At 40.2% G+C, this 14601-nt stretch overlaps 2 protein-coding genes across 3 annotated transcripts; both read left to right on the top strand.

The window, feature by feature from the left end:
* The first annotated feature begins 225 nt into the window (after positions 1–225).
* LOC117133979 lies at positions 226–2513 on the top strand. The gene is made up of 2 exons (XM_033291278.1): positions 226–1637; positions 1798–2513. Exon 2 carries the CDS (start codon positions 1804–1806, stop codon positions 2506–2508), a length of 705 nt encoding a protein of 234 aa, XP_033147169.1. The 5' UTR covers positions 226–1637; positions 1798–1803; the 3' UTR covers positions 2509–2513.
* Positions 2468–7086, top strand: LOC103868883. Of its 2 annotated transcripts, none has more exons than XM_033291276.1 (4): positions 2468–3298; positions 3633–3751; positions 3828–4176; positions 4365–7086. In XM_033291276.1, the coding sequence occupies exons 1-3, from the start codon at positions 2515–2517 to the stop codon at positions 4173–4175; spliced, it is 1251 nt and encodes a 416-aa protein (XP_033147167.1). In that variant the 5' UTR covers positions 2468–2514; the 3' UTR covers position 4176; positions 4365–7086. The 2 variants fall into 2 exon arrangements, with proteins under 2 accessions (XP_033147167.1, XP_033147166.1); XM_033291275.1 differs by having other exon boundaries at positions 2468–3556.
* The last annotated feature ends 7515 nt before the right edge of the window (positions 7087–14601 follow it).

Genomic DNA, 14601 nt, shown 5'->3' with positions numbered 1-14601 from the left:
TTGCAACACCAACGAATCATGTGTAGACTAGACACCCCATGTGTGCCTAACCAATCCATATTTAAATATATCATGTTCGTGTCCCATATGTTTATTGTGTTTAAAGCTTAAGCTTGTTTTTTCATGTCTATCCCAAATATCAACTGTATAACAACTTCCAACATTTACTACGACACATGCTCCGTCAAGTGCGTTAATACATTCACTAAAAGCGCCAATTATTTGAATTTCTCGTAACCTGCATGGATTACGCTGGAATGACTCCATTGTTGGATTTTTAAGTATTCACAAGCAAGACTCCAATGTGTCTAATACTACAGAGAACTTTTGATAGATAGCTTTTGTGAACAACCAAATGGCAACCCAAGATACCTTGTGGTACTATTTGGCGCGCATGGAGAGATATCGGCACCATCTCATCAAAGCTGATATGATTAATATGGAAAAAGGGTTATTTCGATCTTTTCAATTTCAATTGTATTTTTTTCAGACCCAAACAAAGAGTAACTTAAAGGCTCACAATGGCGTTAGCAAAGCTGTTACTGAAAAAAAATTTGGTTAACCAGACATTAGTTGGGTAAGTCAGCTTTTATGTGACAAATGATATACACATAATTATATATGTTTGATATGACATGGATTTTACCTTTAATTTATATATGTTTTTTTTTAACACTGAAGAAATTCAATAACAGAGCCAACGAATGGCAACGTATAGGAGTACATAAGCAAGAAAACAAGGAACAACTAGGTACCAATAGGTACTAAAACAGCAAGATGAAAAAACAGGGAAAAGCTCAACCACATTAGTGATTTCTTGAGACGCAAGTATCCCCTAGCAGCCGCACTTATAGCTAAGTCACATAGCTTGTGCTTCGGAGAGAATGGTATGTGAGAGCCAACTAGGGCCTCCAGTAACCACATATGAATTTATATATGTTTTTAGAGTCTTTTATATGCATTTGGAGTCTTTGTTGAGTCTTTGTAGGTTCATGTACTCATTGTACATATTTGGAGCTTTTGGATCATTATAAAACTTTGAGGAAAGCTCTGCTGAAAATATGAAGTCAGAATTGACTATTGCAACAAACATTGATCGACGGAAGACATGAAGCGTCGATCGACATCTTGATATCAGTTTATTGATGATTTTGAGAAATTATAAGTTTTACCCAGAAGTTTCTAGATATTTCACCGCAAGTCTTTGACCATCTGTTAGACTATTTATTAGGTTTTTCCCGTGTTCGAAAACGCGGCCGAGTTGCCGATTACTCGGCCGAGTACTCGCTAGGCGTCACCTTGCCGTAGAGAAAACACCCAATTCGGCTGGTCTAGGCGGTCAACGATTTATTCCCGCGTTTGACCGCGTAATACGAAAAATCGCCGTGTTATACGTTCGATCCGAGTAGATCTAATTGGGCCAAACGTTTTTTATATCTATTTTCTGTAATAATAACAACACAAAGCCCAAACGTTTTTTTCTATTTCTGTATAATTGGGCCATTTATCAGTGTCCTGATTTTTTTTAATTACTGAGTTGAGTTTGAGAATTTATTTGTCGAAGAAAATCCTAATATCACGAGCTCTCAAATTCAATCTAAGAGCAAATCGAGTGTTTAAATCTAAGACCAAATCAGGTATTGGATATCTCTTTTCACTTGATTTCTTTCTCTGTTTTTTTATTTTTACTTGATTTCAATTATTTTTTGGGTTCTTGTTGTGTCACGACTCGAGCTTAAGTGTTCGTACGTTCGTACGTTCATGTTTACTCATTGTTTGTTTCATTGTGTCACTCAGGAATCAATGGATAATCCACCAACAGATACACCTCCACCTCTTAAGCGTAACTCAAATGATGTAGGATGGGAGTATGGAGTCTTGTGTGATGCAAGAAGTCTAGACAAAGTCAAATGTAAATTGTGTGGAAAAGAGTTTTCTGGTGGTGTGTTTAGAATGAAAGAACACATTGCTCATCTGAAAGGAAATGTGTCAGCTTGTCCTGTATCAAGTAAAGAAGATCAAGAGAAGTGTAAGAAGGCGGTTCTTGAAGGAAAAAACAAGAAGAATCTGAAGCGAAAACATGAGGAAGCTTTGCGGGCAGAGGTGAACATAAGTAAAGACAGTGGTACTGAAGAACTGGAAAGAGAGCTTGGAGCACTTAAAACTCATCACTCCCAAGGTCCTATTGATCAATATGTGAGCAGCATTAACCCTGAAGCTTCTTTGGCGGCACAGACACGACAACAGAGTATCCACGATGCCATTTCTAAAGAGAAAAGACATGTTGTTCGCCAATACTGTTCTAGATGGCTTTACCACACAAGTATCCCTTTCAATGCCATTGACAATGATAGTTTCAGACTATTTTGTGAAGCATTAGGACAGTTTGGGCCTGGTTGGGTGCCTCCAAGTCAGTATCAGCTTAGAGAGCCATTGCTAATTGAAGAACAACAGAGGACAAAGGAAAAATTGAAGATCTTAGAAGAAGAATGGGAAAGGGAAGGCTGATCATTGATGACTGATGCATGGAGTGACATGAAAAGAAGAAGCATAATGAATCTGTGTGTTAACTCAAGAGGTGGTACATGCTTTCTATCATCAAAGGATACATCGAAAGATTCTCACACTGGTGAGTTTATCTTTAACTATATTGATCAATGCATTGAAGATATAGGAGCTGATAAGATTGTGCAAGTTGTTACTGATAATGCGACCAACAACGTTGCTGCCGCAAAGATGCTTAAGCAGAAGAGACCGAGAATATTCTGGACTGGTTGTGCTGCCCACACAGTTGACTTGATGCTTGAAGGGATTTCGAAGTTGTCTGGTTTTGCTAGAATAATAGATCAAGCGAAGGCTGTCACCATCTTTATATATGCGCATCATAAGACCTTATCTATGATGAGAGCATATGCAAAGAGAGACATTGTGCGGCCAGGTGCAACAAGGTTTGCGACTTGCTTCTTGACACTGCATAGTTTGTACGAGAAGAAGGCACACTTGAAGAATATGTTTGGAAGTGACGAGTGGCATGATTGCAAGCATTCAAAGTGTGTGAAAGGTAAAAATGCGAGTGATATTGTGATGTCTTACTCATTCTGGAATAGTGTGATGGTTATTCTGAAGGTCTTCAGCCCTCTTGTGAAAGTTCTAAGGTTGGCGGATGGGGAAAAGGTTCCATCTCTTGGGTTTATTTTTGGTGAGATCTTAGAAGCTAAGAAATCTATCAAGGAAGCTTTTGATCACTTGGAGAAGAATTACCTCCCTGTTTTTCGCATCATTGATGAGAAAATGAAAGGTAGATTGGATACTCCATTGCATATGGCTGCCTACTTCCTCAATCCGTTTTATTTTTATAAAGAACCGAATATCCAACTTGACGTGGAGGTCATGGAAGGATTCCTTACTTGTGTTGAGACTTTCTATCATGGAGACTTTGTAAAGCAAGATTTATGTGTGAATCAAGAAGTTAGTCTATATAAGAACAAAAGTGGTTCTTTTGGTAGAGCCTTGGCACTAAAAGGATGTGAAACAAAAGATGACAAATTTGATCTAGGTTTGTTTTCTCATTTCACTTGTTTTTATTTGATCATTTTTCTTTTATTTAATGGTTTTCACTTGCTTTCTCTTAGGGAATTGGTGGGCAACGTATGGATGTGGTGCACCTACTCTACAAAGGTTGGCAACAAGGATACTTGCTTTGACATCTAGTTCTTCAGGATGTGAGAGAAATTGGAGTAGCTTTGAAGGGGTTAGTCTATAGTCATCTAGCTTCTGTTTTTTGAATCTCATATTGCTTACACTTACTAATTTTTTTTTTATTGTAGATCCACACAAAGAGAAGAAATAGACTAGGTGTCAATCGCTTGAACAGTCTAGTGTATGTTCATTTCAATGCAAGGCTACTTAACAAGCAGAAAAAAATCAGAGAGAAAAACGCGGATGTGATATTTGATGATGGCAATGAAGATACTGTTGAAGATTGGCTTGTGGAACGTGTGGAAGAACCAGATAGTGATGTTAATTTTCTGATTGGAATCCAAGCTCCAAGGGTAAGAGATTTATATGATGATGACTTTGAATCTGAAGAAGAAGAAGATATTGTTGACATGGAGTTTGAACCTGATGTCTTCCAAGACATTTTACTGTTTCCGGAGGCACAAGTTGCTTCGTAAGGTCAGTTTATTGTCTTTTTCATTGCATATTGTCTCTGTTTTGGTTTACTCTTTCTCTCGATGTCTGATTTTCTATTTTTGTCAAAAGAGATACGTGAGGAGAGTGATGTTTTGTTCTCAAGTCATGTTTTTGTCTTTGTTGTTTTTGCTTTCAAAGTCAAGCTGACATTGTTTTATTTTTCTTTGCAGGTGTAACGTACAAGATATTCTAACACATCTTTCTACTACACGGTGATAACTTGATCTTTGAAGATTAGAACTAACTTTTTGTATATTCTTAAGATCAAGACAATATCTCTTTGGTGTATCCCGTGTATAGAAATTAGCTTTTGTTTTTCGAACTCGATGTGTATTAGAAGAAATTTCAATATATTTTGGAGTATAAGTTTTATGTTATAAATTATAATATATAAGCTTTATGTTATAAATTTATGAATTAATATATATTAATTATTAAAAATTACTCCCCGATTAATCTCCGATTAATTACCGCTTTTTTGAAAACTCGCTAGGCCCGACGTCGCCGCCCGACTCGCGCCTAGCGCAATTTCGAACATGGGGTTTTTCTATTAGATCAAGACACACAAACTTTTGGAGAGAGACTATTAGAGGATGCAGACTTCATTACACTTGTTGAGAGAGAGCTTAGGATTGGAGAGAGAGATCTGAATATCATACGAGAGAAAATCTTGAACTCCTTTGTTTTTTTCTCTACTTTGTTTGATTTTCATTTTATTATATTGCAATATTATTCAGACCATCATAATGTTTCTTATGAATATTTCTGAGTAGTCTTATTGTTAGATTTAAGTTTCTTCAAAGGTTGATCTATATATTGCTGAAATGAATTATTGTTAGGGAATTAAAATAGTTCTTGATCTAGTTATTCTTATTGCTAAGTCTAGGCTTGATCACCCTAAACTTAGATCTTATAATTTATTGGCGCAAACGGAAGCTTGGTCTGTTACCTGAAACCAAACTAGTATGATCTAATTAACTAGGCACACACAAAAGTTGGTCTAGGCAATTAGAGAACACGTAACCCATTCACAAAAGCTTGCTAGAAGAAATATCGATCGATACACCTTTCGGTGTATCGATCCGCATTTTGAAAGGTGTATAGATCGACACTTTCTAAAGATTAACAAACGAAAGTTGAAATCTTAGTTCTAGACATTATATAATCTAAACAAACGGAAGTTGATATATAATAACTTAAGTTTTGAGTTCGAGAACAACTAATATTCATAAATCCCTAATAAACCATAAGATATCATAGTTATCATACCTGAGAATTTATTTGAGTCTAGCTATTTTTCCTCATTTGTTCACAACCTCAATCAACCATCCCAACAACTACTTTGTTTACTAAACTTTCACTTTATTTACTGTTTACAACATTTCCATCTAGCTTTACTTTGAAAACTATAAAATCTATTGTGTAATTCTAGAGTCTCTGTCGATTCGATTCCTAAGTATTAGAGTTGAACTTTTTATTTGAGAGAGTAAAGCCACTCCTTAGGTAATTTGGTGATATCATTGGGAATACTTTCGTCTAGCGGATTATATACTTCCGACGCGGTCACCTGTGAGAACTGGATCTATTTTGTCCTATGTTCTATTTTTTGCTTGCTTCAATCAAAATCTCGATCAGCTTTTTGTTGGTTTATCTAATTCAAAGGATATGCTCTGACTCTTTTCCTCCGAAATTAGTTTTGAGCCGCTTAATTTTTGTTGGAAAATCGACAAGGTAAAGCTTTCTTGTTTATAAAGGATGAAGTTGAAGATGGATTAATCTCAGTCGTTTAGAAATTTATTCAGAAGACTTTCAGATGGATTGAGCAATCTTTGTGTCATTATCTGGAGAAGCAAGATTCCAAACATTTTGCGACAGAGAGAGGCGAAAGAGTATTGTAGCGGGTACGTACAAATCAAATAGGGACGAGGTGATGCAGAGCAGTTAAAGATATCATCAGAGATTATGGTCAGAAAGCTAAACGCCGGTGAAGCCAAACCAATTCTGATATGCATGCCTTATCTTTGATACGTAGCCTGTGTTGAATTATATCCACGTGTTATTATCTTCACACGCGTTTAAATACTCATTTGTACGCATTCTCATGTTTTAAGCTTTAATTAAAAGAAATGCTGAAAAAAATTGATTCATCAAGTTCTCTTTTTTCGTTCTCATCGGAGAACATGTGATATTTTCTGTCTTTCTGTTTCTTTACTAATATTAGCGTCGCCTCCAATCACTTTTTCCATTAAAATTCTTATTTAATTTTTCCATCCTAAGCAACTTAACTGTTCCAACTCCCTCTATTGATCACCTTATATAAACATAATCCGATTATCTTATTAATTTAAACCCATTTGAAAACATTGCTTTTCGATTCCTAATTTGCATGTACTTTTTGCAGGAAGAGATTGTAATGGCAGTCACTGAGTATCCAAACGCTGGATGGAAAGTTGCTTTCAGTAATAGCTTTGCTAACGCCACTACGAGTTCATTATTACCACCATCACCTTAACGGGCAAATTTCATAGCCAGATTCAGGGATGTGAAAGATGAGTGGAGTCCGGAGACGGATGAGAGAGTATCGGTTGTATTGGTGGTGGATGAAGCAATAGAACCGTCAAGGAGATGGATGTTTCGAAGCGATGGTTGGCGGAGCTGTCGTACTGCACATATGAGGGTTTGAGCGCATCAGGCAATACGAGAGCTGAAATCAAAGATCAAATCGCGCAACTTAAGTCGAATCTACTAGGCTTCGACCGAAGCTTTCTTCCTCTCAATAAAAAATACATTCTCGCTTAAGTTTTCTGCTCGAATCTCTATCATGTGTTTTGCTGATTTATGTCTGATTGTGAATTTGTCTTTTTGAAATGAAGCTTGTGGCTCTTTTTGACTTTTGGTTTTGAGTCTATTTTGCAGGTACACATCATTCGTGAAATTAATTAATCGCTTTAGTAAAAGTTGATGAGATCTCACCATTAATCCATCCATTGACAGAAGCCCTAGCCGCTCAGGAGGGGATGAGAATGGCGACTCCACGATCCAGATAGACTTGACGTCGATTCTGCACTCGGCGGTCTCTGCATCATCGCAGGGGAGACTATCCGACACTCCCTGTGTATCGAGGTGGTCCCACGGCGTTTCCTGGAGGTGTCGTAGCTGCCGTCTTGTTCACGCTTCCCGTTGCTGCTTCGTCGCTTCGCTTGGTGGAGAGAACCATTTCGGATCTGATCACCACGCTCTGACCACGCTAGATTGGAGCTTCCTTAGAAGCTTTGATCCCTCTGATCATCACGTTCTTTGACGTGGAGGTCACCAGAACTAGCCGCTGCGTTCACGTTCCCTGATCTGTTCGCATCCACTCTCATCTGATCACTCACGTGTCCCCAAGCTACAGCACGAATCTCTTTGATTTGGCTCGGCGAACCTATACGAGGATCACGTAGACGCTAAGTATTCATGGGGTCATCTTACAGATCACGTTCTAGCCACATGGCAGACATGAAAGGAAAAGGTATCCTTTACGAGGATGATGACGCGCCGATCATTCTGATGGATCAGGATGATTCACTGGTTGCTAGCGAGTTCAGTCTCTCGCTTATAGGCAAGGTTCTCAACCTGAAGAAACAAAACGTTGAGAAGCTACTTCAGAAGATGCCATCACAATGGGGCATGGAAGATCGCATTACGGCTAATGACCTGGGCAATGGGAAATTTCTCCTTAATTTCACTTCCGAAGAGGATCTCAGCTCTGTTCTTCGACAGGGTCCTTTCCATTTTAACTTCTGTATGTTTGTGCTGGTGCGATGGGAACCCATTGTTCATGATGATTACCCGTGGATCGTTCCTTTTAAGGTTCAAGTGATTGGCCTCCCTTTGCATCTTTGGACGGATACAAATCTTAGGAACATTGGGGCAAGATTAGGCCATGTTCATGTTGATTCTTTGGATGTGGCTGAGGGCAGTATGCTCATTGATGTGGACTCTAGGAAACCCCTCAAATTCTCAAGGAAAGTGGAGTCGAAGGACGGAGATGAGGTCACCATTGAAATCAAGTACGAGAAGCTTTTTAAGCACTGCTCTACATGTGGTATGCTTACCCATGAGAAGGATCATTGTCCTTCTTTGGATGTGCGATCGCGGCTTCAGTCTCAACCAGAGCGACCTGGTATTTTTACGAGGATGCAGGTTCCACAGGATAAGGCACAGCATCATAACTTTCACACTGAGCAGAGGCCAAATGTATACGACCGTCAGCCTTATGGGCAACGTATGGAACCTGCCAGACACGCAGCTCAGTCGAGGTATGGCGAGGATGACAGGAAGTATGCACAAAGGACGCATCAGCCTGGTAATCTCCGTGCTACGCATTCTGATAGGATCATGAGACGCCATAATGATCCTAATCGGAGCAATAGATATGGAGCTTCTAAGGGTCCGTATGACCGTAATCTGAAGCAGACTTGGCGCGAGAAAGCTGTGCCTATTAAGCGTCCAGTCTCAGCGCCAATGGCGCCAGCGTCAACACCAACAAGCTCTCGACAGATTGTTCCTTATGAACAACCTACTGGTACAAGTAAAAATGGTTCCCACGGTGTGATTGAGTATCAAAGCGGCAGGCCAGGAGAGTGTATCAGTGCTAGAGGTGCTAAGAGATTGGCCAGTGCTATTGTAACGCCATCACGTATTGACCATGACATGGAGGAGAATGTCACAAAGCGGGCAAAGGAGCTTACTCGCTCTCTTTCTTTCACGAGCCTTAGTGACCACGAGCCGGTAACCGTTCCTGCAGACAATCAGATTATTGGTGCTTTGAATGACATGGATATTGAGGACAATCAGGAGGATGGAATGATGGAATGTGAAGGGATAGATGAGGATTTACTTGGATTTGACCTCAAAGAGATGGAAGAGAGAGAAGGGCAGCAGGCTGTGAGCAGTGTTGTGAGGGGGCCTGCAACTTCAGAACCTGATAATAAAGGGTCGAAGCACAGCAGACAAAGTAATAAAATGAATGTCCCTTTGGGCCTTCAGAGCAAAAAATTTGAGATCCTTCGTCGAGGATCTCCTCGGAAGTCCTCTTCTTCGTCTCACGGAGCTCATATGGCTAGAGATTCGAGCAGGTCAAGGAAACATGACCATAGTTCAAAGAGGCAGAGAAGTGGTGTTTCCAATGGAGTGTCCAAAAGTGATGGATTGATGGGTTCCAAAAACTCATCACATGAGTATAAATGAGGACACTCAGTTGGAACTGTCGAGGGATTGGAAACGACCTCACAGTTCGACGCCTTACGGAGATGTGTGAGAAGCATCGCCCAGGACTTGTGTTTCTTTCTGAGACGAAGAATAGGAGGCCGCTGCTGCAAAACATTCAGGCCGATTTAGGATTTGATCATTTATTTACCGTTGAGCCACTTGGCCTTAGCGGAGGTTTAGCTTTATTTTTTATGGATGATTTTCGAGTTAATGTTTTATTTTCGAATAACAGAATGATTGACATTGAGGCAATCATTGATGGAATAAAAGTTTTCATGACGTTTGTTTATGGTGACCCTGTTTTGGAACGACGAGATGAGGTTTGGGAACGTCTTACGCGTTTCTCAACAACTAAAAATGGACCTTGGTTCATGATAGGAGACTTTAATGAGATAACATGTCATAACGAGAAAACAGGAGGAAGACAACGCCCTGATAGCTCTTTTCTTCCTTTTAAGCAGATGCTTAATGATTGTGGCATGTTAGAATTTCCTTTTACGGGTGATATGCTTTCTTGGGTGGGGAAGAGAGCAGGAGGATCAACAGTTCGATGTCGCTTAGACAGAGCAGTGGGAAATGCGGACTGGCATGAGAAGTTTCCCCACTCGACTGTTAAGTATATGAGGCTATGGGGATCGGATCATCGTCCGATTCTTGCAGACATACTCATAAAGCCAACGAGAAGATCCAGGAAGTTTAAATTTGATAAAAGATGGTTGGATAATGAGGATCTACGGCAAGTTATCCTTGATGGATGGAAATCTCCTGATCTTCCTCCAAACGCGAATATTATGGAACATATTGCCAGCTGCAGGAGAGCCTTGAGTGAGTGGCGGAAGCAAAATAATGTCAATTCGGCAAAATTAGTGGAGGAACTTAAAGAAAAGGTGGAAGGCTTGTATGCAGATGATAATGCCACAACTGAAGAAATTGCTGCAGCTCTGAAGGAACTCTCACATGCTCTTAAAGCGGAAGAGATGTTCTGGAAGCAAAAGAGTCGGGTGTTTTGGCTGAGAGAGGGAGATAGAAATACAAAATTTTTCCATGCCTTGACGAAGCAAAGAAGAGCAAGAAATAAGATCACGCAGCTCTTAGATGAGAATGGGAATATTATTGAGGATGAGGAAGGACTTGTAGCCATTGCTACTAGTTACTTCAGGCAGATTTTTGAATCATCGATCCCGGAGGAGATCGCGGAGGCGCTGGCTCAGGTGCCAACAACGATAACTGGTGCTATGAATGACGACCTTACAGCTCCGATCTCTGAATGGGAGGTCAAATTGGCACTTTTTGCTATGCACCCAGAGAAAGCTCCAGGACCAGATGGGATGACTGCACTTTTCTACCAGAAATTTTGGGATATAGTAAAGGAGGATTTAACTCTTATGGTTAATAAATTTCTTTTCGAGGGGACGATGGCGAACGGACTGAATGACACAAATATATGTCTCATCCCGAAGATATCAAAGCCTAATGCAATGACTCAATTCAGACCCATTAGCCTGTGCAATGTCAGCTACAAGATAATCTCTAAAGTCTTATGCCAGAGGTTGAAAAAAGTGCTACCAGGTTTGATATCGGAGACCCAGTCAGCCTTTGTTGCTGGGAGACAGATTTCAGATAATGTTATGATCGCTCAGGAGTTGTTCCACGCATTGCGAACGAAACCAAGTGGACGAAATAAAAGGATGGCCATCAAGACAGACATGAGCAAAGCATATGATAGGATGGAGTGGTCGTTTATTGAAGCTGTCCTGCGTAAAATGGGATTCTCAGAAACTTGGACTAGCTGGGTCATGCGATGCATTACATCGGTGAAATACAAGGTTCTCATGAATGGAGAGCCAAGAGGGAATATTATTCCAGGTAGAGGACTAAGACAAGGAGATCCTTTGTCTCCTTTCATTTTTATTCTATGCACGGAAGCGCTCGCTAGCCTTCTTAATCATGCAGAGATACAAGGGAAGATAACAGGGATGCGTGTTACACGCACGTGTCCGTCGGTATCCCACCTTCTCTTTGCTGATGATAGCCTTTTCTTCTGTAAGGCGGAGCCCCGTGAATGTGAAGAAGTAATGAAAGTAGTCAGGAAATATGGTCAAGCATCTGGTCAATGCATCAACTTCGACAAATCCTCCTTACTCTTTGGTAAGCGGATTAATGCAAATACGAGACAAGAGATTAAAGACGCACTTGGGATACAGAATGAAGGAGGAATGGGAACATACTTAGGCATCCCCGAAGACATAAGCGGGTCTAAATGCAAACTTTTTGCATTTCTGAAAGATAAGCTGATGCATAGAGTGAATGGATGGACAGGTAGATGGCTCTCAAAAGGTGGAAAGGAAGTACTGATTAAATCCATTCTGCTCGCTCTTCCGACATACGTCATGTCAACTTTCCTGCTCCCATTGGAGATATGTGAAAATTTGGCAAGTGCCATTGCTCAGTTCTGGTGGAGCTCGAATCCCCCAAAAAGGGGAATACATTGGGCGAAATGGGAGAAGGTCTGTCGATCCAGAGAGGAGGGTGGAATTGGCTTCCGACTGATTCATGAGTTTAATCTGGCGCTTCTGGCGAAACAACTATGGAGATTAGTACAGTTTCCTGATTCCCTGGTCGCCAGAGTTTTACGGGGAAGGTACTATAGATTGAGCTCACCACTGAGAGTAGGCCCGGTTAGCAGCCCATCCTATGTGTGGACTAGCATTTCTGCTGCAAGAAAATTGCTGTTACTTGGGATTAGACAGAAGATTCACTCAGGCTATGAGGTTAAGGTATGGGAGGATCCATGGATTCCATCGAATCCCGCTAGGCCAGCTGCCCCCATAGCTCCTGTGATGAATCCTAACATGAGAGTAAGCGATCTTATTGATCAGGGATTGAAGGATTGGGATGTGGGACTATTGGAGAGCTATGTTCATCCTGAGGATATACCACTCATAAGGAGTTTGGCCATAAGCTCAACTCACCGTCGTGATTCTTTCTGCTGGAACTTTACAAGGAGTGGCCAATACACGGTTAAATCTGGATATTGGGTGGCGCAGAATTTATTAAAGTTAACAGAGGAGAAGGAAGTTTTGGAGCCAAGTATTACAAAGCTCCAGGCCTTTGCGTGGAAATTAAAGGCCCCTACGAAGATGTGCCATCTTATGTGGCAGTTGTTAACTGGTCATGTGGCAGTAACGAGGAATTTAGTTAGACGCAATATGAGGTGTGATAATTACTGCCCAAGATGTGGAGAAGCAGAGGAGACTGTCACACATGCAATCTTTGAATGCCCACCAGCCCGTCAAGTATGGTCTTTATCTTCAACTCCGACGTGCCCAAATATTTTTCCGGTATCGAGCGTCTACACAAACATGGATTATCTATTCTGGAGGAAAAATAGTATCATGGAGCCAGAGCAAGACAGGGATCCTTATCCCTGGATAATATGGTACATTTGGAAAGCTAGGAATGAAAAACTCTTCAGGGGAATAGATAGAGATCCTCTGGAACTAGTTAGACATGCTGAAAGTGAATGCCACGCATGGTTTGAGGCTAATGAAGTGGTACAAGCAGTATCACAAGACACTATAAATGAGGAACCCCAAGCCGTATGCTTGGGAAATATTTGTTTATTAGATGGTTCTTGGACACTTTCAGCTAACTTTAGTGGATGTGGATGGACATTGATGGATAGCTCTGGGAATAGTCAGCTTATGGGGACAAAAAACTTCCCTCGACGTGAATCAGCCTTGCATTCAGAGGTAGAAGCACTGCGGTGGGCGATGGAGAGTATGCTGCAGCACTCGACCTGCCAGAGCTTTGGGACAGACTGTAAGGAACTGATTTCTATGGTTAAGGATCCTCAGGCGTGGCCAAGCTTTGCGACGGAATTGGAGAGAATAGAGACGTTACAGATATGTTTCCCGGACTTCAACATCACTTACGTTCCACGGGCGCAAAATCAGACAGCAGATTTTCTAGCCAAGACTGCTAGATCTTTTCGTAGAGAGTTACATTTTGTTGGTTGTTCTATTCCGGTTTGGTTACCCAGACCACCTCAAGTTTGAGTAATAGAATAGCCTTTTGACGTCAAAAAAAAAAAAAAAAAAAAAATCCATCCATTGACAAATATTTTGCAATCAACGCTTTAAAATGATTTCAAAAAACCATTTGGATTCCTACCACTACTAGAAAACATGTATTTTCCGACCGATTTTACCGACTGCCTATGTAGTCGCTAAATTTACCGGCTGATTACTGATTGTGTAACGACCAACGAGCGACCAAAATAAAACGGCCGGTAATCCGTCGCTAAATACCGACTGAACAAAATAGTAGCAACGTATTCGTAAATTCGCGACTGATTTGCGACTAATATGAAGTCGATAAATATCGATTGGCCATCGGTCGCCAATTTGAAATATTTTGGGTTAAACAGTCACATTTCAGTCGTTAAAAACCGGTGTAAAACACGTGAATGTCGTTGTCAGTTAGGTGTACCAACTTTTTACGACTAAATAAATCAGTCGCAAAATCAGTCGTTGTATCCCTTTGCTACAATTGTCTTTTATGTTTAGCTGCAATTGTGGATGATTCAGGGTACTGAAAATTGTAGAAATCTAGCTACAATCTGTCAAATATGTTGATTTGTTGATAAAAACTGTAGAAATCTAACCTTGTCTTCTTGTGTTTTGCTAAAAAAAGATTTCATTAAACCTGTTATAATCAACTCTGTGTAAACGCATTCTTTTCAATTTAAAATTTTATTTTATAGGTTTGTCCTCAGTTTCTGGAAGTTTATTGACCGTATTTATATGTTTGTAGGTTTGGTTATGTTAAGTCGAGGTTGACCCGGAAGATTACCAAGATTTTAAAGAACAAGTTTAATAAGACTTACTACAGCTGGTTTCGTGTTCCTAGACACAGACAAGAGCGTTACTTTTTGGAATTCGCTGTAAACTTTTCTGTCTTTGAGTTGTTATACTTATTATTTCTATAACTTCAGTCATTTTAATTGTTATAACTTCAATCATTTTCTTTGTTATAACTAGCTATAATCAAGCTTGTTAGACTCTGTTTTTTTTCTTAATTCTTTGGTTTTTGATGGCTAACTGGTATCTTCTATGTTCTTTTGTAGAAAAATTACACATGGCATCCATCATT

Source organism: Brassica rapa, chromosome A05 (genome assembly GCF_000309985.2).
Source record: "Brassica rapa cultivar Chiifu-401-42 chromosome A05, CAAS_Brap_v3.01, whole genome shotgun sequence".
Lineage (NCBI taxonomy): Eukaryota > Viridiplantae > Streptophyta > Magnoliopsida > Brassicales > Brassicaceae > Brassica > Brassica rapa.
Note: the sequence above shows the minus strand (reverse complement) of the source record. Positions and strands in the feature narration are given on the sequence as shown.

What these genes read in the sequence shown, in the direction of transcription:
- LOC117133979 (XM_033291278.1), top strand. Translation starts at nt 1,804, where the DNA reads ATGGATAATCCACCAACAGATACACCTCCACCTCTTAAGCGTAACTCA.
- LOC103868883 (XM_033291275.1), top strand. Translation starts at nt 2,515, where the DNA reads ATGACTGATGCATGGAGTGACATGAAAAGAAGAAGCATAATGAATCTG. An exon ending in AGATGACAAATTTGATCTAG is followed by an intron (nt 3,557 to 3,632) that starts GTTTGTTTTCTC and finishes GCTTTCTCTTAG; the next exon opens with GGAATTGGTGGGCAACGTAT. An exon ending in ATTGGAGTAGCTTTGAAGGG is followed by an intron (nt 3,752 to 3,827) that starts GTTAGTCTATAG and finishes TTTTTATTGTAG; the next exon opens with ATCCACACAAAGAGAAGAAA.